Here is a 24044-nt window from a genome sequence, read left to right on the forward strand (position 1 = left end):
GACTTGATCCCGGAATTCCAGAATCACACCCTGAGCCAAAGGCAGATAGATGCTCAGCTGCTGAGCCACCCAGGAGTCCCAATCATATTTCATTTGTAATCTTACACTCTCATTAATTATTTTGAATCTGTACAAGACATTATATGATTTCATCTATAAATATCTCATTATATATCTATAACATATTTTTTAATGTAAAATATATTGCCATGGTTTCAGCTAAAAAATCAGTGGAAAGTCTTTTTTTTTTTTTATAAGTTTCTTTTTTTTTTTTTTTTAATTTTTATTTATTTATTATAGTCACAGAGAGAGAGAGAGAGGCAGAGACACAGGCAGAGGGAGAAGCAGGCTCCATGCACCGGGAGCCCGACGTGGGATTCGATCCCGGGTCTCCAGGATCGCGCCCTGGGCCAAAGGCAGGCGCCAAACCGCTGCGCCACCCAGGGATCCCAGTGGAAAGTCTTAATATCAACAAATGTTGACTTGGTATTTGTTTCACCAGTTGATTCTTATGTTACGATTAGTTAGTATTGTCTCTTAGGTCACTTTTAAGCTAAAGTTTTCCCCCTCCCTCTTTTTTTCCCGTTGTAATAATTCATTGAAGAAACCAAGTTATTTGTAGTTTCAAGCTGTGTTGTCCAATATAGTAGCCACTAGCTACATATGGCTCTTGAGCACTGGATATGTAACTATAGTCCAAACTGAGATGCACTGTAAATTTAAAATGCACATCATATTTCAAAGACTTAGTACAAAAGATAGTGCCTCATTAATAATTTTTACATTGAGTGTATGTTCACATTATAATATTACACATATATTAGGCTAAATAATATTATTTCACTTGTTTTTGGCAGTAGTATTTTATGTATCTGATATGTACCACCAGAAGGCACATAATGCCTAGTTGAGGCCTCTTTGATATATTAGCAGCTATTGATGACTCTTTAATTCATTAGAGATTGCAAAATGATGATATTCTAATTTTTTTAATTCTTTTCATGTATTAGCTGGAATCCTTCCTTAAAGAGAAATCTCTCTCAACTATGTGATGACACTTGATTACTATACAAGCCCTATATATTTTACATAGGAAAAGGACAAAAGGTTAACTCTGTTTATTTACTAGTTTCCAGGCATCCTCTTAAAAAATAAAATCAATGAGTATTTTTATAGTAGTATTATGAAATCATGAATTTAAATGTGTGTTTCTGAAACCCATTGTATTTATTATCCTCACTGATGTTCAAATTGTCCCATTATTATTAACTAGTGGGAGCCTCTTTAAGTTGTCTCTTATGTCTTAGGTATGATCTTAGTAGTCTTTGATAGCTTCCTTGCCTTTTGGTATCACAGAATGTTCCAGGCCCTGATTCCTTTTAGTGAAAAGTAATAATTAGAGGCTATAGTCTAGCTTGCATAGTGTTACCTTACTAATTATTGTTTTTCTTTTTTGGCCTTTTCCATGGATGAAACTAGAAAATTCATTTTTTTCCCTTAAATAATTAATGAGTTTATACTGATACTTCCAATTCAAATTTGGATCTGTGGAGTTATTATATAATCTCATCAATATTGCATTTATATCTTATTTATATCTTATTCTTCCTGCCAAATTTATTTGATCTCAGTGGCATTGATATACTAATTTGCCTTATCAAACACTACAGGCACAGCAGTTACAAAATAGCATTTTTATCACTACCACCAACAGTATGATTATTCATTGAAAACATAGTTTTTGTTTTTTTGCAGTTCTTTTTCTTTTGGGGGCATGTTTCACAAAGAAAATACACAAAATTGTTATGTTATAAAGTCACTTAAAATATTTCATCTTTGATGAATGCCTATGCTCAAACCTGGTTTCATTTTCCTTTTAATTTTTAGGGATGACTTTTTATTTTAATTTTTCTTTTATAACATATTTACATGGCTCAAAACTAAAATCCACAGAATAAGAAATATCCAAAAGAGTCTAGCTTCTAATTCCAGTCTTCTCCTTTCTCTCTACTCCCTCTTTCCTCTAACAGGTAACCACTAAAAAATTTTATGGCTCATTCTTATATTTTATTATACAAGCTCATATATAATTCATATCTTGACCAAAGAAGTTCTCCAAAGTCCCTATGATTTCTTATTTTTCTTGCTCAAAGACAGAGATTACAATATCCTTTATCTACAATCTGAAGGATAAACTGTATTTTCTATTAAGTCATGTTCTGTAGATTTGGAACTGAGGAAGAGCAGATATTATAGATAAGCCAGTTTGAGGGAGAAAGGATGATTTGGGTAGAAACTACTAGCTATTACCAAATGTTAAGACTTTCTAGCGAAGGAAGAAACCATGCTCTTTGACTCCTGATAATATAGGAAGACCAGTATTTCAAAGTTAGAGAAAGCCAGATTTGAATTAGTCTGAAAAGAGAATCCTACTTCAAGTAAAACTCAGGAAATGGAATAGGCTTTCTCTTATGGTTTTAAGTTCTTATCACTGGAGGGATTCATTCATCCATAAAGAGTTGAACTGATTGACTTCTGTGGTCATTTGATGATTCTGATTTCTGGAGTATTCCTCCAGCTTTATAAGTATTATTCTGCCCAACAGGTCTCATTGTATATAGTCCCTGGGTGATCACAGTGTATTTATTTTAGGATTCTGTGACATTTAAAGATGTGGCTATAGACTTCACATTAGAAGAGTGGAGGTTGATGGACCCTTCACAGAGGAACCTACACAAGGACGTGATGCTAGAGAATTATAGGAATCTTGCCTCCCTGGGTAAGAATAACTTGTGTCCATATATCTATCCATTTGAGCAGGTTTGCTGAAGATCTAGAGCCTCTAAAGTACTTAACTGAGCTTGGGGTTAGAGTTCAGGCATTAAAATCTCTTTTTAGGTGTATGTTGTTGGGAGTCATGCTATCCCTTGCTCTTAATTAAGTGGCCCACCCATTGTAGAGTAAGAAATACATATTTCATTGGAATCTTGGAGATCGTTAACAGTCCACCACATTTAGGACTAAAGTTTTTTCTGATCACTTTTACAAATGGGAGTTATAAGTACCTCCAGAAAGAAAAGGACAAATGTGTTCGTTTTCTTTCTAAACTCAGATTATTCCGATGATCTATTATCCTAGAAGACCTGCGGTCATAGTGTTGAGCTCCTCTGTAATCGTCTGTAACACCACCATACAATAGAATGTCTGCTGTACTGTGAACGTTCTGTATCTATGCTGTCCAATATGGCAGGCACTAGCCCCCCTTGAGGCTACTGACAACTTGAAATCTGGCTAGTCCAACTGAAGAACTGAATTTTAAATTTTATAAAGTTTTAACTAATTTAAATAGCCTCATTGGGCTGTTGACAACTGTATTAGACAGTGTATCTCTAGAACTTCCCAAAAATAGCCACTCTGCACAGAAGATTAAAAGCTGAGACTGAATTTGGCAATAGTTCTTACTCAGACACAGTCAAGTCTTACTGATTTTTATCTGCACAGGCCTTGCAGTTTCCAAACCAGACATGATATCTCATTTGGAGGATGGAAAAGGACCATGGGTGGTAGTAAGAGAACTTGCAAGAACCCCTTATCCAGGTGAGTTAATAAGAACCAGGAGGACTGGATTTATTTCAAGTTCATAGGTTATGGATGGAGCAAAACATCTGAAATATTTTGAGGAGTATCCTTGTTCAAAACTATCTCAGAAAAATTCACTCCCTCCCTTGCTCTCTCATCTGTTTTCCTTCTCCTGTTGCTTCTCCTCTCTCTATTCTCTACTTTTGATTCCCATTCCATCCTACTTTGCTTTCTTGAGGACATGATCTTCATAATTAGTCTTTCATTCAAACATGCATAAATAAAATCTTTAAAAAAAAGATAAGTGTACTCTTAATCCCCCTCACCTATTTCACCCATCCTTCACCTACCTCCTCACTGATTACCACCAGTTCTATTTAAGAGTCCAGGGGTTTTTTAATCTTTTTTTCTTTGTTCATTTGCTTTGTTTTCTATATTACATTCAGACTGACTTATTTCACTTAGCATAAGACCCTCCAGTGCCATCCATGTTGTTGCAAATGGCAAGATTTCATTCTTGATTGTGGCCAAGTAATATTCTCCTGTATATACATACCACCTCTTTATCCATTCACCTGTCACCGGACACTTAGGTGGCTTCTATATCTCAGCTATTGTAAATAATGCTGCAATAAACATAGGGGTACATGTATCCTTTCAAATTAGTGTTTTTGTTTTATTTGGGTAAATACCCAGAAATGGAATTACTGGATCATATGATAATTGTTTTTAATTTTTTGAGGAATCTCTATAGTTTTCCTCAATGGCTGCACCAATTTACATCCCCACCAACAGTGCACGAGGGTTCCTTTTACTTCACATACTCACCAACATTTTTAATTTTTTGTATTTTTATTTCAGCCTTTCTGACACGTATGAGGTGATACCTCATTGTGGTTTTAATTTGCATTTCCCTGATAAGTAGTGATGTTGAGCATCTTACCCTGTCTCTGTTGGCCATTCTGTATGTCTTCAGAAGAATGTCTTTTCATGTCTTCTACCCATTTTTTAAAATATTTTATTTATTTATTCATGAGAGACACAGAGAGAGAGAGAGAGAGGCAGAGACACAGGCAGAGGGAGAAGCAGGCCGCATGGAGGGAGCCCAATGCGGAACCCGATCCCGGGTCCCCAGGGTCATGCCCCGGGTCGAAGGCGGCGCTAAACCGCTGAGCCACCGGGGCTGCCCAATCTATTTTTGAGCCAGTGCCATACTGTTTTGATTATTGCCACATTGTAATATATCATGAAATCTGAGTTGTGAAACTCCCAGCTTTGTTCTCTCTTTTTTTTTTTTTTTTTTTTTTTAAGAAAGAGGATGGAGATCATGACAGTTGAAATCAAGAGTCAGACACTTATCTGACTGAGCAACCCAGGCATCCCTGTTCTTCTTTAAGATTGCTTTGGCTATTTGGGGTCTTCTGTGGTTCCATACAAATTTTAGGACTATTTGTTCTAATTCTATGAAATATGTTGTTGGTATTTTGATAGCAATTACATTGAATCTGTAGATTGCTTTGGGCAGTATGGACATTTTAACAATATTGGTTCTTCCAGTCCATGAACATGAAGTATGTTTAAATTCATTTGTATCATCTTCAGTCCTTTTCATTAACATTGAATGTTGAAAATATTATATATTTAAGAGAGTGAATGAAAAGTAGGCATTGGAGACAGTTTTAGAGGACTCTTTAGAGAAGGCTCCCCACCCCCATGAAGAGGGAAAGACAAATGGGGCAGTAGCTACAGGAAAGTATGCAATGAAGAACAAAACTCTTTTGTTTTATATTTGAAATGGGAGTTTTTATGGCATATTTGAGTGCTGATAAGAATGATGCCACAATGGAGAGGCAGAAATTGACATTGCAAGACCAAGATGGGATCACTAAAGAACTAAAACTAAAGTGTGTAAGAAGGTTAAACGGAATAAACTCAAGAAAGGAAAAGGAAAGATTCACCATTGATTAGCAGAGAGGCCACTTCGCTATAACCCTAGGAAAGGTGGAGAACGTGGGTGCAGATAATAGGTCAACCAATGGTGGGAAGATCAAGGCATTCTATTATAATAGCTTCTGAATTGAAAGTAAAATATGAAGCAAAGCCATCAGTTTATATTGAGGAGAAGAAAGAGTTGTGAGAGACGGAAAGATACATATTTTAAGATACATAGATTTCGCTGTAGAAGCCATGTTGGCCTTATGCTTTTATTTTGGAACTTGTTTATAGCTTCTGTTCTTTCTGTTGTTAATAGGACTATTAATATTTTTTGTTGTTTCAGTTTAGTAAATTATGTTTATCTGGCAATTGATCCATTTTATCTAAAATTTAAATTAATGGCATACTACCTATCCTCTCTTTTAAGTGTCTGTATGGATCTGAAGTGATGTCTCTGTTTTCATTCCTCCATTGATTTTTTTTTCTCTCTTTTATCTTAATCAGTCTTGCCTAGGGCTTGTCAATCTTATTTAGCTTTTAAAGAATCTTTTTTGGGGACCTGGGTGGCTCAGCGGTTTAGCACCTGCCTTTGTCACAGGGTGCCATCCTGGAGTCCCAGGATAGAGTCCCACATCGGGCTTCCTGCATGGAGCTTGCTTTTCCCTCTGCCGATGTCTCTGCCTCTCTCTCTCTCTCTCTCTGTCTTTCATGAATGAATGAATGAATGAATGAATAAATAAATAAATAAATAAAATCTTAAAAAGTAAAATAAATAACCTTTTTTTACCTCTGATTTCTATATCATTACTTTCTTCTCTTTATTTTCTTTTTAACCTTTTTTAGCATTTAATTTGCTGATCTTTTTTAACTTCCTGAGTTGGATATCAGGAAGTTATATCATTTGATTTTCAGCCATTCTTTTTTTATAACTCATTCAAAGCAATCTAGACCACATCACACCCCATAAATGACCAAAAATAAATAAATAAATAAATAACAACAATAAGCAAAAAATAAACCTGTATCACACTTTTTTTATGTAACAACTTCAAAATTATTGAGCTCAAAGCATTTGATAATTTCCATCATGATGTCTTTGTCCCTCATGTTATTTAGAAGTATTTTTCTTAATTCTGTACCATCTGGGGATTTTCTAGTAATCTTGCTATCTTAATTTTTCCTGTGGTCAGAGATGCTGTGTATGATTTCAGTCTTTATAAATTTAAACTTTGCTTCACCACATGGACAATTTTTGAAGACATTTTGTGTGCACTTGTGTATCCTATAAATATTATAGAGTGCAGTTTTACATATATCAAGTTTTTGTTTTAAGGTTTTCTTTATTTATTTGAGAGAGACCATGCAAGCACGGGGAGGAATGGAGGAAGAAGGAAAGAATCGCAAGCAGACTGCACCTGGCATGGAGCCCTATGCAGGGCTCAGTCTCACGACCCCAAGATCATGACTTGAGCCAAAATCAAGAGTCAGAGGCTTAGCTGATTGAGCCACCCAGGCACCCTAGATGTATCAAGTTCTTTAGGTTGCTAAAATATATACTTATTGTCAGCTTATTCTGTCAGTTATTGAAAAATATTTTTTTAATGTTTTGCAGTAAGACTGTAGATTGGTCTCTTCCTTGTTTTCGTTACTTTCATTTTTGCTTTATGTATTTTGAGGCTGTGTTATTAGGTAAATACGAAGTTATAACTGTTATATCTTTCTGTTGAATTGGACCTTTTATTCCTCTGAAGTGTCTTCTTTATCTCCATAATGGTTTTTGCCTTATTTTTTTAAAAGATTTTATTTATTTATTTATGAGATACAGAGAGAGAGAGGCAGAGACATAGGCAGAGGGAGAAGCAGGCTCCATGCAGGGAGTTTGATGTGGGACTAGACCCCAGGACTCCAAGATCATGCCCTGGGCCAAAGGCAGACGCTCAGCCGCTAAGCCACCCAGGCGTCCCATGGCTTTTGCCCTAAAGTCTATTCTGCCTTGTACTAGTAACACTGTAGCACCTTTCTTTAAGTTATTGTTTATATGGTACCTCATTTTAGTTCTGTTCACTGTCATCTTTTATGTATCCTTGTATCTTTTTATCTTTTTTCTCTTATAAGTAGCATATTATTATTAGATTTTTGCTTTAAACAGTTGTTAGATTTTTGTTTTAAACAGATTTTGTTTGTAACCCAGATGGTACAAAATTACTTCTAAATAACCTGAGAGACAGTCCATATCTTTCAGAGTATTTAGTTCATATTTACATAATATAGTTACATAATGTTTAAATCTGTCATCTAACTTTGAAAGTGTCTTGCCTGTTCCATGTTTTCTTCTTCCCCATTCATGCATTTAGTTTTATTATCTTTTATTTTTTTATGTCCCCCTCTAATCACTTGGTAATCATAAATTTCTAAAATTATTTGCATAGTGGTTTAACTTTGCGATTAAAGCATTCATCATTGATACAGCAGTCTTAGATTTTCTCTTTTCCCAAACAACACTAGGATCTTAGAACAACTTATTGAACCTAATTTATATGTTGTTGAAATTATGTATTTTAATCCTATCTGTTGAATTACGTATTTTAATCCTATCTATATGTCGTATCTCTTAGACTATGTTCTATGCAGTCAACATTCATTTAGATTTTTTTGCCCAAACTTTCTCTTCATTTTTTTCTTCTTTTCTAAGCTTCTCCTTAGGATTATTTTTCTTCTGCTTAAAGAATACCCTCTAATATTTAACTTTATTTGCATCTGCCAGTATCATATTCTCTCCATTTTTCTTTTCATCTAAAAATATTTTTAATCTTCATTTTTGAATAATATTTTGGCAAGTTTGACTTCTAGGTTTGTGTTATATTCTTTCAGTATTTCAAAAGTATCATTCCGTTGTTTTTTGTCTTACATAAAATCTGTTGACAAGTCAACCATCTGTTTAATTCAGGAGTCAGAAAATCTTTTCTGTAAAAGGTAAGACAGTAGATATTTTAGGCTTTGTGGAAACATGGTAGGTCTGTCACAACTATTCCATTTAGCAATTATAAGCACAAAAGCATCCAAAGACAAAATACTAGCCAACGAATGTGATTTTTTAAGATTTTATTTATTTATTCATGAGAGACAGAGAGAGAGAGAGGCAGAGACATAGGCAGAAGGAGGAGCAGGCTCCATGCAGGGAGCCTGATGTGGGACTCGATTCTGAGACTCCAGGATCACTCCCTGGGCCAAAGGCAGACACTTAACCACCAAGCCACCCAGGTGTCCCCAAAGAATGTGATTATATTCCACTAAAACCTTTATGGACAATAAAACTTGAAGTCCATATAATTTTAGTATGTCACAACATATTATCCTTTTAGTATATTTTTCAACCATTTAAAAATGTGTATTCTTATCTCACTGGTAATACAAAAACATGTAGTAGAACAGATTTGGCTGTAGTTTGCAACCTGTGATCTGATTGTTGCTCCTTGATGGAAATCTTTTAGTTTCTTCTATATTTACTTTGTATTTCTCCTACTTGGAATTCATTTGGCTCCTAACATATGTGGCTTGGTATTTTTTATCTGTTTTGGAAAATGCTTGGTGTTATGTCTTTGAATTTGATTTCATCTCATTCTGTCTCACTTCTCTTTCTAGACTTCTGGGACTTTTACACCTGTGATAGACCTTTTCATGCTATCCTATATGTCTCTAATATTTTTAAAATAATTTTTCAAGTTTTTCATCATTCTGTACTTCATATGCATATTTTCTACTGACCTATTTTCCATTCTGTTGACACTCCCGTGTCATACCTACTGTGCTTTTAGTTTTTGAATTCTTACTTTCCAGTTTAGAATTACCATTTAGTTATTTTACACTTTTCAATTATTTGGTGAAATTATTGGTCTTATTTTCTTGAGTACTAATCATGATTATTTTAAGCTTATGTCTAAGACCTCAACTATCTGGATACCTTTTAGGTCTGTTTCTATTATGGTTTTTTTTTTTTCTCTTGAGTTTTTTCTTTTCTTTTTTCTCTCTCTTTTTTAAAAAGATTTATTTATTTGACAGAGAGAGAAATAGAGTGCAGGAGGGAGGGGAGAGGAAGAGAGAAATTTAAGCAGACTCCATACTCAGCATGGAGTTCAACAAAGGGTTCAATCATGTGACCCTGAGATCATGACCTTCAGGAATGTTAAGACATAAAAAGGTTGTAAACGACGAATACCCACCATGTGTTTCAACGTGGATAGAACTGGAGGGTATTATGCTGAGTGAAGTAAGTCAATGAGAGACTCCTAACTCTGGGAAACGAACAGGGATTAGTGGAAAGGGAGGTGGGCGGGGGGGACTGGGTGACGGGCACCGAGAGGGGCACTGGACAGGATGAGCACTGGGTGTTATACTGTATGTTGGTAAATCGAATTCCAATTAAAAAAATATACAGAAAAAAAAACATAAAAAGGTTGCAAAACTATCATTGATAATCACTATTTGAAATATTAGTAACTAAATATTAATTTTGACTAATTTGCTGTTCAGCATACTTTCTGAAAAATCAAAATGTTTTTTCCATAAACGTTTGATTAAAAAGTACAGGGCAGCCAGGGTGGCTCAGCGGTTAAGCGCCACCTTCAGCCCCGGGCCTGATCCTGGAGATCCAGGATCGAGTTCCACATCAGGCTCCCTGCATGGAGCCTGCTTCTCCCTCTACCTGTGTCTCTGCCTCTCTCTGTCTCTCTCTGTGTCTCTCATGAATAAGTAAATAAAATCTTTTTTAAATAAAAGTACATACAAAGACTTCAGTAAGCTGATCTGACAGGGAAATTTGAGAAAGCCCTCATACAAAAATCTAGCAAAGAATGAGAACAAATAGAAAGTATGGTTGGGAACAAATACCTGGTTTGTAGAGTAAATGGGAAGCAAGGAAGTAGTCACAACTTATGAAGAGTGGTCTGGAAAAAAATATTAACTGTAAAGGGGATGAGAAAAGTATTTGAGATACTTGGATTCTAGGAGGGTTACCATAAATGATTTTTTTTAGTAGGGGAAAATCTCTGAATTTACTACTTTGATTCTTGGTTCAATCAGCCTCCCTCAACCCTACCTCTTTCTTCTTAGAAAATAAGGCCAAGTTTGCAAGCAGTTAAAACTTTATATTCATTATCAGCTGAGGTTTCCCTTTTACTATCCTGTTTACTGAGATCTTCCTAACTTAGGAAATAGAAATCATTTGATTTGATTTATCTCTTTCCCCCCCACCAGAATTGGAGACCATACCTGCAACCAAGAATGCTGTATCAACAGAGGATATTTCTGAAAATGTATCACAAGAGACTATACTAGATAAGCTCACAGAGAATGGTCTGTGGAACTCCAGAATGGGAGGATTATGGAAATGGAATGAAAGGATATTGAGATTGCAAAATAGTCAGGAAAATCATTTGAATCAAAGAATAGTTACTCACAAGAAAATTCCCTCTGGTCAAAGAGGCTTTAGATTTGAATCTATTATTTTTCCTGAAGCAGGAGTTATCACAGAAGAACTCCACAGCAAATGCCAAACACATGACGATTTCCCTGAGAATTTAGATTTGATTACAGATCCCCATCTGGGGAAGAAAATTTGCAAGGATACAGAAAGCAGCAAAGCCATAAGGCCTACTTCAGAACTTACTTTAGGGAAAAAATACAACAATAGAGAAAAACCCTATAAATGTAGCACTTGTGAAAAGTCCTTTCGTTATAGATCATTACTCATTCAACATCAGAGAACTCACACTAAGGAAAAACCTTATGAATGTAGTGAATGTGGGAAGATGTTCAGCCAGCCTTCATATCTTAGTCAACATAAAAAAATTCACACTGGAGAAAAACCCTATAAATGTAATGAATGTGGAAAAGCTTTCATTGCTTCTTCATCACTTATGGTGCATCAGAGAATTCATACTAAGGAGAAACCTTATCAATGCAATGTCTGTGGAAAATCTTTTAGCCAGTGTGCTCGCCTTAATCAACACCAGAGAATTCAAACCGGAGAGAAACCCTATAAATGTAGTGAATGTGGGAAAGCCTTCAGTGATAAGTCAAAACTTGCAAGACATCAGGAAACTCACAATGGAGAGAAACCCTACAAATGTAATGATTGTGGGAAAGCCTTCAGGAATAAGTCATATCTTAGTGTACATCAGAAGACCCATACTGAAGAGAAACCATATAAATGCAATGAGTGTGGGAAATCTTTCAAGAATACCACAATTTTTAATGTCCATCAGAGAATTCATACGGGAGAGAAACCCTTTAGGTGTAATGAATGTGGGAAAGCCTATAGAAGTAATTCAAGCCTTATTGTACATATAAGAACTCATACTGGAGAAAAACCCTATGAATGTAATGAATGTGGGAAAGCATTCAATCGTATAGCAAATTTCACAGAACATCAAAGAATTCATACAGGGGAAAAACCTTATAAGTGTAATGAATGTGGGAAAGCATTCATTAATTATTCATGCCTTACTGTACACCACAGAATGCATACAGGGGAGAAACCTTATAAATGTAATGAATGTGGAAAGGCCTTCATGCGTTCTTCATCCCTAATTATACATCAGCGAATTCATACTGAAGAGAAACCTTACCTATGTAATGAATGTGGGGAATCTTTCAGAATAAAGTCACACTTAACTGTACATCAGAGGATTCATACTGGAGAGAAACCATATAAATGTACTGACTGTGAGAGGGCATTTACCAAAATGGTAAATCTCAAAGAGCATCAGAAAATTCATACTGGAGTGAAACCTTATAAATGCTATGATTGTGAAAAATCTTTCAGGACTAAGTCATACCTTATTGTACATCAAAGGACCCATACTGGAGAAAAACCATATAAGTGTAATGAATGTGAGAGAGCTTTCACTAATACATCACAACTTACTGTACATCAAAGAAGGCATACTGGAGAAAAACCTTATAAATGTAATGAGTGTGGGAAGGTTTTCACAAGTAACTCAGGCTTTAATACCCATCAGAGAACACATACTGGAGAAAAACCATTTAAATGTAATGACTGTGGGAAAGCATTTAGCCAGATGGTACATGTCACAGAACATCAGAAGATTCACAGTGGAGAGAAACCCTATAAATGTGATGTCTGTGGAAAAGCCTTTAGGAGGGGTTCATACCTTACAGTGCATTGGAGAACACATACTGGAGAAAAACCCTATACGTGTAAGGAATGTGGCAAAGGTTGTATCACTCTATCGCAGCTAACTCTACATCAGAGAATTCATACTGGGGAAAGGCCCTATAAATGTGAAGAATGTGGAAAAGCCTTCAGAACCAACTCAGACTTTACTGTACATCTGAGGATGCATACTGGAGAAAAACCCTATAAATGTAATGAATGTGGAAAAGCCTTTAGGAGTAGCTCAAGCCTTACAGTACATCAAAGAATACATCAAAGAGAAACTCAGCTAATATAAAGATTAATAAATCATTCATCTAGATGCTAACTCCACAGGAAGAATCATAAACTGTGTCTTTTATGAATGTGGGAAAACCAGGTGTAAATCACCAGAAAATACACACTTAAGAGATACTTGAGAGGGAGCACCTGGATAGCTCAGTCAGTTAAGCATCTGCCTTTGGCTCAGGTCATGATCCCGGGGTCCTGGGATTGAGCCCCAGAGCAGGCTCCCTGCTCAGCATGGAGTCGGCTTCTCCCTCTGCCCCTCCCCCTGCTCGTACTCTCATGCTCTTCTCAAATTTTTTTGGAAAAGATACTTTAGAAATATAAGAATGTGGTAAAGCATACAATCATATAAATGTTAGTTCTAATAAAATTCACAATAGAGAAAAATAATGGACAAATGAAAGTCTTCATCCAGGTTTCATACTTTATTCACTTAAAAAGTTATCTTCAAAGAATTACCTATATATTTTTTGCCTGTTTTCTATTGGTTTGTCTTTCTTATAAATCTGGAGGTGCTTTTTATATATTTGAAATATTAATCCTTTGTCATGTGTGTTGCCAATTTTTTAATCTAGTGATTGTCTTTATGCTTTTTTATATAGTAAAAGAAATTAACATTTTAATTTTTCATAATGAGATATTTATATATTTTCCTTTTTAGATTGTTAATTTGCTCTTTTAGTTAAAAGGCTCTCCTTAATCCCTAGGTTATACAATAGTCTCCTAAATTTGTTTCTAAGATTTTGGTTATTTTTTATATTAAAGTCTAATCTGTCTGGACTAGATGGCTAATCATAGAAGAGTAAATGGCCATTCATCTCTGAAAATGTTATGAACCTAAGTAGTACTCAGGGAAATGCAAATTAAAACAACCAATAAGACGTAACTTCCACTTCATGGAGTTGGCAGAAATGAAGTGATCTTTTGCTAGTGGACTTGGGGAAAACCTCTTACAAAAAGGTTATATCAACTCTTATTTTTTAAAAAAAACTCATAAAAAGGTTATTTATATCAACTTGTATTTCCACCAGCAATTCAGTAGTATATATTTAAAATTTTTTAACTTTAAAATTAAAATACTTTGGCCTAGCAGTCTCACTTTGGGAATCTGCCCCCACAGAAATAACATCATCAGTACACAAAAATACACACAATAAGAGGTTTTGTTGAAGTGTCATTTACAGAGGCAAAGTTGAAAATCAAGTGGAGATAAAGTGAATGCCAAACAATGGGATAATGGTTGAATAAGTTGTGATATAGCCACTCTGGAACAGCATGAGAGTAATTTTTAAAATTAGTTATATTTACACTATTGATCTGAAGGTATCTTAACAATTTTTGATAACCAATTGCTTTATTACAGAGCTTTATGTGTACAAGATTTCATTTTTGTTGATGATCACACCCACTTATGTATATATGTGCGTCTGTGATGAGCATGGAAACAAGTATATATACCAGAAGAATATATACCAGGCTGTTGTTATTGGTTACCTTGAAGAGAGGGAAAAGAGGAGTAGAGAGAGAAGTGGGGGGAAAGACTGGAATTTTTTTTAATGTAAGTGCAGCATGTATGGTACAAAACTCTATGTAAAACTATTTGTTTAGACTTTTGAGAACCATGAATGAAAGGATGGTCTTCAAAAAGTTAATGATTGTTTTAGAGTTGGTGGAGTATCCAGTATTTTTTGTTTGTCTGACTTCTGCACTTTTCTGTATTTCAAAAGTTTTTTTCCAATGAGCATGTGATATTTACATAAACAGGAAAAGCCTATTTTACTTGTGGAAATAATTTATTGGATACCTGTTATGTACCAAGAATTACCCTGATATATTGTCAGGGTAGGGACAGTCATGGGAATCTAAGAGCATGGGAATTGGTTCTGATGGTTCTGATGATTCCAAAGAAGTTATCCAGCACCTCATTCCCCCCACCCTCTTGGTTTCATTTGGAGAAGGAAGTAATTTCAGAGTATCCAAGGGTATCTGGAACTTGTGTCCAGGATATAGACCAGAAGCTTGTAAGCCTCAAGAGAAATTCCACCTTCAACATGGCACTGAGAAAAAGGTCACAATGGTGAAAAGTTCCATGTACACCCTCACAGAATGTTGCATGATGGATTGATTATAGGGGAGACAGCCAAAGATACCCAAGTCCATAAATGAAGTCTGAAGTTCTGGAAATACTAAGAGTCCTAGAACAGAAATGAGAACCTAGAGGCTGCAGCCCTGATACCAGAAAACCCTAACAGACCATGGACCTGATATCCAAAAAGGACAAGACAATGAGCTATGTTTCAGTGGAGGCTGAAGAAAAGAGAATCCAGTACCCCTCCCATAATGTTAGAATATATGTATCTATTTAATATTGGGATAGGGATATTGGAAAAAGATACAAGCTACCTTCCATTACAAGTTAATAATTTGATGCTTTAAAATGACCATTTCTGATTGAATTTTAATAGTGGAATACATGAACTATTACCAAGAGACTTTCCTCCTTTGGATGTAATATACCAGTTTCTGATTGGAAAGTTTGAGCGTTAAACCATGAAATACTACCCGTAAGAGACTCTGCTGTTAAAGAGTTGACATGATTTGATGCCCACTCTATTAACTGCTCCTTTCTACCTCCTAACCCTCACTATATGTAAAACTCTCTTTCCTGCCTTAGAGCCAAGCATTTCAAGAGGAGCATGGTCAGCAAGTTCAAATGACATAACTGAAGAGTGTCCACAGGGTTAGGGGATGGAGATGACAGAGACCACCTTTACTAGAGCAATTTCAATGGAGAGGAAAGGCGAAAAAACCTGATTCTGGTGTGTAGCAATATCTCATTATAGGTTTAATTTGAATTTCCTTTGTGACTAATGATACTGAATCTCCTTTTAGGTGCTTATTGGCTTTTTGAATATCCTCTTTTGAGAAGTGCCTTTTCGAGACTTTGGTCCATGTTTTTTCATTGGAAACTCTTTGTTCATTTATAGGATTCTTTCTGTATTCTGGGTGCAAGGTATTTTTTAGATACTTGTGTTGTAAACATCACCTCTCCATCTCCAGCTTGCCTTTTCACTCTCTCATGATATCCTTTGATGAATAGAAGCCTTTAATTTTAATTAAGAACAACTGGTCAACTTTTATGATTAGTGTTTTCTGTGCTCAGTTTAAGAAATTTTTTCCCAATCCAAAGTCATAAAGATATTTTCCTACATTCTCTTCTGTATGTCCACTGTTTTACTTTTCACTTTTAGGTCTATAATCCATCTAAAGTTAATTTTTATGTGTGGTGTGGGGTAGAGGTTAAATTATTATTTTCCATACAAATACATAATGTATTTGACATCATTAATTGAAAAGACCATTTTCTCCCCTCCCCCTTGTGTTGTAGTGATATTCTTATGATAAGTCAGATGATAATATGTGGGACTCTATTTCTAAACTATTCTGTTATCCCATTTAACACCAAATGTTCTTAGTGTAAACAGATTTATAGTAAATCTTGGCATCTGGTGGTATGCATCATCTAATTTTCTTGTTCAAAATTGTCACTGCAATTTTAGGTCCTTGACATTTTCACATATATTTTTTAATCTTTTTTTTTTCAATTCTTCCATACTGAAAAAGTTGATATTTTAATGGGCATTACATCAAATATATAATTTTGGAAGAATGAACACTTTAACAATATTAGACATCCAGCCTATGAGCATGCTACATCTTTTCATTTACATACATCTTTTAATCAGGAATTTTTGTATTTTTTGAATGTAGAAATTTTTAACATTTTTGTTAAGTTAGTCCTATGTATTTAGTGTTTTGATGTTATAAATGTTATTTAGTTTACTGATTTCTACCAACATATTCAATTTATTTGAATTTCAAATATATTTCAAATATATACAGTTGATCCTTGAGCAACACAGGTTTGAACTGTGCAGATCCACTTATACACGGATTTTTTTCAATAAATACATTGGAAAACTTACTGAAGATTTGCAACAATTTGAAAAACAGTGAACCACGTAGGCTAGAAATATTGAAAATTTAAGGAAAGTATATCATGAATGCACAAAATTTATGTAGATAATAGTCTATCACTACCATAAGACATACACAAACCTATTATAAAAGTTAAAATTTGTCAAAACTTATGCATGCAAGCAAGCAGAGCATACGTGACACCATTTGCACTTGAGACAAATGTAAACAAAGATGCAGCAGTAAATGAAAATTAACTGTAGTACATACTGTACTATAATAATTTTGTAGCCATGTTGCTTTTGCCTTAAGTTCAAGTGTTGTGTCCACTTAAAACGCTGTGTGACACTGATCATCAAGGAGCAGTTCATCTCTGATAAATTGTATATTACAGTAAAAAGTCACCCGTCAACAGTTAACATATTTTTCATGTTTAATGAAATACTATAAACCTCAAATAACACCACAGGATCCATATGAAATGCCACTAATGATGATGGAAGTGCTCCCTAGGAGCAGAGAATTTGTGATATTATAAGAAAAATTATAATTGGGACGCCTGGGTAGTTCAGTGTTTGAGCATCTGCCTTTGGCTCAGGGCATGATCCCAGGGTCTTGGGATCAAGTTCTGAATTGGGCTCCCCATAAGGAGCCTGCTTCTCCCTCTGCCTGTGTCTCTGCCAATCTCTCTGTGTCTCTCATGAATAAATCAATAAAATCTTAAGAAAAAGAAAGAAGTTGAATTGCTTGATATGTACCATAGATTGAGGTCTATAGTTGTTGCCTGCCATTTCAAGATAAATGAATCCAGTATAAAGATCATTGTTTAAAAAAAAAATAGGAAGCCATTACTGCAGCTAACTAAATGAGCAGGCATGAAAATTTTGCACTTTTTATGAACTACTGTTTTATTATACTGAAAATGCAGCTTTTATGCAGGTGCAGAACTGTTATAAGTAAGGCATACCTATAGACTAATATGATTTGAGAAAAAGTGAAGTCTATATGGCAACTGTAAAAGAAAAAGAAGATGAAGTATCTAAAGCTGGAGGATTTAATACCACCAATGTCTGGTTTGATAATTTTAGAGGTTTGGCTTTTAAAATGTCAACAGAAGCAGCTTCTGCTCACCTTGAGGTAGCGAATTAGTTCCCAGACACCATTAAGGAAATCATTAAGAAGAAAGACTATCAGTCTGAAAAAGGTTTTAATGCAGACAAAAGTGCCTCATTCCAGAAGAAAAAAAAATTGCCACAAAGGACATTTATTAGGAAGAGCAGCAAGTACCAAAATTTAAGGCATCAAGGGATAAAGCTAGCTACCATTTTGTGCAAATGTAGTTGGGTTTTTGGTCTCAGGCTGCCCTTCTCTATAAAGCTGATAACTCTTGAAAAGCTATTTAACAGCTGCCAGTCTTTTGGGCTATACAAGAAAGCCTAGACAACAAGAACTGCCAACTATGCCCCACAACCACCACCACCCCCAACCGCCCCCCCCCCGCTGTTTTTTAGAAACTTTGTTTCCATTGGTTCCAACAATGCTTTGTCCCTGAAGTCAGGAAATACATTGCAAGTAAGGAACTGCCTTTTAAAGTTCTGGACAATGTCCCTGCCCACCCAGAACCTCATGAGTTCAACACCGAATGTGTCAAAGTGGTCTGTTTGCCCCACACAGTATCTCTAATTCAGCCTCTAGATCACAGGGTCATAAAGACCTTTAACTCTCATTTCACATAGTACTCTATGGAAAGAATGATCAAATTGATGGGAGAGCCCTGACAGATTATCAAAAAAGTCTGGAACAATTACACCACTGAAGATGCCATTATTGTTATGGAAAAAGCTGTAGAAGCCATCACTCCTGAAATGATAAAGTCCTGCTGGAGAAACTGCCTATCAGTTTATCATCATAGGTAAGTAATTTTTCAAAAAATTTAACAATGTTTCCAATACTGCATTATGAATATGACTGTAATATAGTATGCCATAAAAATGTTATAACAATTTATTCATTGGTATATAGACTAGGCTACCATAAAGCAATCATATTGCTCCTTTTTTTGTTTTCAATGAGTGATGTGTAATACCTGTAAATAAATGTACATTTTTTCACAGTATCTTTTCATTGCTGAGATCTACTGCTAAGTAATATATATAGCACCACAGTATTTTGTATCATAAGACAGTAATGATATAGGTACTGACAGATAATTCATCTTGTAAACAGACTATGTAAACTTAGAGTATCAATAATTATCATACAGTTCTGTAAAATGTATTTTCTTTTCCTTATGATTTTATTAACACTTTATTGTCTCTAGCTTTATTATAAGAATATAGTATGTAATGCATATAATATATAAAATATGTGTTAAATGACAGTTTATCTTATCAGCAAAGCTTCTGGTCAATAAAAGACTATTATTAGTTAAGTTCTTGGGGAGTTAAAAGTTATGTGTAGGTTTTTTACTGGGGAACATCAGTACCCCTAACAACCACATTGTTCAGGGGACAACTGTATTAAATGATACACATATTTTATATTTTATATGGTATAATATATGTATTCTATAGTATTATATATTAACATATAATGGATATATATCACACCCAAAGAAATGAACAAACTTTATAATACAAACTGACCTATCCATTGGCCTTGATAAATTCACTTGTTAATTATAATAGTTTATTTTATTGGACTTTGTATACAAAATGTCATCTGCAAAAAAGTAAAATTCTTTACTTCATCCTTCCCAATTTTTATACCATTTTTTCCTCACATTTTTGCACTGGCAAAGACCTCCAGAGGTAGGGATTGTAGACATCCTTACCTTTTCCCCAGAATCTAAAAGAAAACCCTAAATATTTTACCATTAGGTGTGATATGAGGTGTAATTTTGTTTGTAGGTAATCTCTAACAGATTAAGAAAGTTTTCCTCAAATCCTACTTTGCTGAGATTTGTTATAATGAAAAGGTGTTGAATTTCAGCAAATACATATTTTGCATCTATTGAGATGACCATATATATGGCTTTTCTCATTCTGTTAATGTGGTTGAATTATATGAATTGATTTTTTTCACTTAAAAAATTGTGGTAAAATACACATAACATAAAATTTATCCTGTCAACCATTTTTAAGTGTGCAGTTCAGTGAAATTTAGATACATGGATATTCAGAAAGGGAGACAGAACATGAAAGACTCCTAACTCTGAGAAATGAACTAGGGGTGGTGGAAGGGGAGGTGGGCGGGGTGGGGGTGACTGGGTGACGGGCACTGAGGTGGGCACTTGACGGGATGAGCACTGGGTATTATTCTATATGTTGGCAAATTGAACACCAATAAAAAATAAATTTATAAATACATGGATATTGCTGTGCAACCATCACCACCATCCATCTCCAAAACCCTTTTCGTCTTTCTAAGCTGAAACTCAATACCCATTAAACAATAACTTCCCATCCCCCCTCCCCTCAGCCCCTGAGAACTACTGTTCTATTTTCTTTATTTGTGAATTTGTTTGGTACCTTATATAAATATTTGTTCTTTGGTGACTGGCTTATTTCATGTAGCATAATGTTCTGAAGCTCATCCGAAGGATTGATTTTTGAAAATTAAGGCAGCCTTCCACTCCTGGAATAGATTCCATTTAGGCATTGCATATTATCTTTTTAATATATTATTGACTTCCATTTTTAAATTTTTATATAGGATTTTATGTCTGTCCATGTTGTTTTTTGTATGTTTCCATTCTTGTAGTAGCCTTTTCAGGGATTATTACCGGAATAATGCTGGTCCTTTAAAATTAATTGAGAATCACTTCCCCTTTTTCTCAAACTCAGAAGAGTTTGTCTAAGATTATGCATTATTGGTATTATTTTTCCATAAGTGTTTTCTATGAAAATCACCAGTAAAACTATCTGAGCTAGGAGTTTTCTATGTAGGAAAATTTTAAATAATAGATTCAATTACTTTGATAGACCTAGAACTATTGATATTTTCTATCTCTGTCAGTTTTAGTATTTTTCATTTATCCATATCATTTCATTGAAATATATATTACCTTTAAATTATTTGTATCTGCTTGTTGTGTTTTTAATATCTATAGAATTTAAAGCAATATTCTCTTTTCTGTCTCAGTATTGATAATTTGTGTAGCCTCTGTTTTCTTGATTAGGCATTCTCAGGATTTAACACTTGATTAATCTTTTCAAAAGGTCACCTCTTCACTATATAGCTGATTTCTTTTTCACTGGTTCATGCTCTTTTATAATAACAGCAACCTAATTTAAATGAGCAAAAATTTTGAATAAATATTTCACAAAAGAGTTAGAAGTGACCACTAAACACCTGAAAGAGGGCACCTGGGTGGCTCAGTGGTCAAGCATCTGCCTTTGGCTCAGGTCGTGATCCCAGGATTCTGGGATCTAGTCCAACATTGGGTTCCCCAGAGAGAACCTGCTTCTCCCTCTGCCTGTGTCTCTGCCTCTCTCTCTCTGTCTCTAATGAAAAAATAAAATCTTTTAAAAAATAAACACATGAAAGACTGTTTCTATCTACTTTATTTGAATTTAATCCATTGGAATTTTTTTCTAGCTTCTTGAAATTAAATCTTAGATAACTGATTTTTTTTCAACCTTTGTTTTTGGCTAATATTTTCATTTAACAGTCTAAATTTCTCACAGGAACCCATCAAACTGCACCCAGTAGGGGTTTTTATCACCTTTATTCAGACATAATTTACATACAATAAGTTGCACTAAATTTAACTTTACATTTTTTATGTATTTGGGTAAATATACAATACATTTTTTATGTATTTGGGTAAATATACAATCTAATATAATTACTGCTAAAATCAAGACGTACAACATTTTCATCACTCCAGAAATGCCCTGTATCCATTCCCAGACAATTTTCCTCACCTCTGACTCCAAGAAACCATTAATCTACTTTCATTGTATGTGAGAATTGTCTTTTCTAGAATTTTTACCGGTGGAATTCCATTGTATATACTGTTCTGTGCCTACCTTCTTTCTCTCAGCTTAAATTTTGAGATTTATTTATTGTGTGTATTATGTTGCAACCTATTGTATTAATATATCACTATTTATTTATGTGTCCATTGATGAACATTTGGACTATTTCCAGTTTGTTGAGACTGTTATGAATAAACCTGCTATGAACATTCATGCATAAGTTTTTGTGTAAATATTTTCATTTTTATTGTATAAATACCTAGGTTTGAAATTACTGGGTCATATGGTAAATGCATGTATATCTTTATAAGAAACCACCAAGTTGTTTTCCCTGGTACTTGGTAGCATTTTGCAAGCCACCAACAATGTATGTGTGTTTCAGTTACTCCTAGTCTTGCAACTTGTGGCATTGTCATTCTTTAATTTTACTGATTCTAATGTCCCTAGTACTACTTCATGGTGGTTTTAGTTTGCATTTTTCTGATTTAATTGTGTTGAACATCTTTCATGTGGTTAATAGATATCTCTCTCTTGTGAAGTATTTGTTTAAACTTTTTGCCGCCCCCCCCTTTTTTTTGGAGGCAGGGAGGGAAGGGGCAGAGAGAGGAAGAGAGAGATTTGCAAGCAGGCTCTATGCCCAGTGCAGAGCCCGACACCAGGCTTAACCTCACAACCTTGAGATCATGACCTGAGCTGAAATCAAGAGTTAGTTGCTCAACCAACTGAGCCACCTAGGTGCCCCAACCTTTTTCCCATTTAAATTAAGTTGTTGTTATAATAATAATATTGTTATATTTATTATCATTCTGTAGTTTAGATACAAGTCCTGTATGAGATGTATGTGTCGCAAATATTTTCTCCCAGTCTTTAGCTTCTCTTTTTAATTTTTCTTAGTGTTGTCTTTTGAATATCAGATATTTTTTATTTTGGAGGATATTAGCTTACCATTTCTTTTTTATAGGTCATGTTTCTTGGATCCTTTGTAAGAAATATTCACCTACTCTAAGGTCCTTAAGTTTTCTTTCCTATGTTTTCTTCTAGAATTTGTATCACTTAGATTTTATATATAGGACTATGATTGATTTTGAGTTAATTTTTCTGTGCACAAATTTTGCTGTGTTGTATTTTTATTATCCTTCAGTTAAAAAGATTTCCTATGGGGTGCCTCGGTGGCTCAGTGGTTGAGCCCCTGCCTTTGGTTCAGGTCATGATCCCGAGGTCCTGGGATCAAGTCCTGCATCAGACTCCCAGCGGGGAGACTGCCTCTCCCTCTGCCTGTGTCTCTGCTCTCTCTCTCTCTCTGTGTCTCTCATGAATAAATAAAATAATATATTTTTTATTTTATTTTATTTTTTTTTTAAATAATATATTTTTTAAAAATATTTCCTAAGCTACAGTGTAACTTCTGCCTTTACAGTTGGGTTATTTATAAATATATTGTTTAATTTTAAAGAATTTGTGGATTATTTATTTATCTACTTTGGATTTCTAGTTTAATTCCACCATGACTAAGGAACGCACTGTATTACTTCAATCACTGGAAATTTGTTGATACTTTCTGGCCCAGCCTGTGATCTATTTTGGTAAATGCTCCATGATCACATGAAAATTGTGTGGAAATAAGAGTTTTCACTTGAAACTCCTGCAGTTAGGTGTAATGTTCTATAAATACTAGTTAGATTAAGGTGGTTAGTAGTGTTCTTCAACTTAGGATGCCTGGGTGGCTCAGCGGTTGAGCGTCTGCCTTTGGCTCAGGGCTTGATCCTGGGGTCCTGGGATCGAGTCCCACATTGGGCTCCCTGTGAGGAACCTGCTTCTCCCTCTGCCTATGTCTCTGCCTCTCCCTGTATGTCTCTCATGAATTAATAAATTTTTTTAAATCTTAAAAAAGTAGGTTCTTCAACTCTATATTCTGACTTTTTCTGCTTGTTCTATCAACTACTAAGAATGTTGTCTTCAGATCTCTGATTGGGAACTCATCTCTTTTATTTCTATCAATGTTTGACTTATATATTTTGAAGTTATAGTATTCACTACATATAAACTTAGCATTGTTATACATTGAGTTTACCATTATGTATCCATCTCTATCCCTAGTAATTCTTTGT

General features: G+C 34.8%; 1 protein-coding gene across 6 annotated transcripts in view; it reads left to right on the forward strand.

Annotated features, from left to right (window-relative positions):
- ZNF624 (zinc finger protein 624) overlaps positions 1–18680 on the forward strand; it is a 43104-nt gene extending 24424 nt beyond the window's left edge. For 2 of the 6 annotated variants that reach the window (XM_038536983.1, XM_038536984.1), the window contains 3 exons: positions 2653–2779; positions 3502–3597; positions 10768–15549. In XM_038536983.1, coding sequence (XP_038392911.1) covers positions 2653–2779; positions 3502–3597; positions 10768–12986 — 2442 coding nt within the window. In that variant the 3' untranslated portion in view covers positions 12987–15549. Of the gene's footprint in view, positions 1–2652; positions 2780–3501; positions 3598–10767; positions 15550–15650 lie in introns of those variants that run through there. The other 4 variants (XR_005359568.1, XR_005359570.1, XM_038536985.1 and 1 more) reach the window with 4 other exon arrangements.
- The last annotated feature ends 5364 nt before the right edge of the window (positions 18681–24044 follow it).

This window comes from Canis lupus, chromosome 5 (genome assembly GCF_011100685.1).
Source record: "Canis lupus familiaris isolate Mischka breed German Shepherd chromosome 5, alternate assembly UU_Cfam_GSD_1.0, whole genome shotgun sequence".
Taxonomy (NCBI): domain Eukaryota; kingdom Metazoa; phylum Chordata; class Mammalia; order Carnivora; family Canidae; genus Canis; species Canis lupus.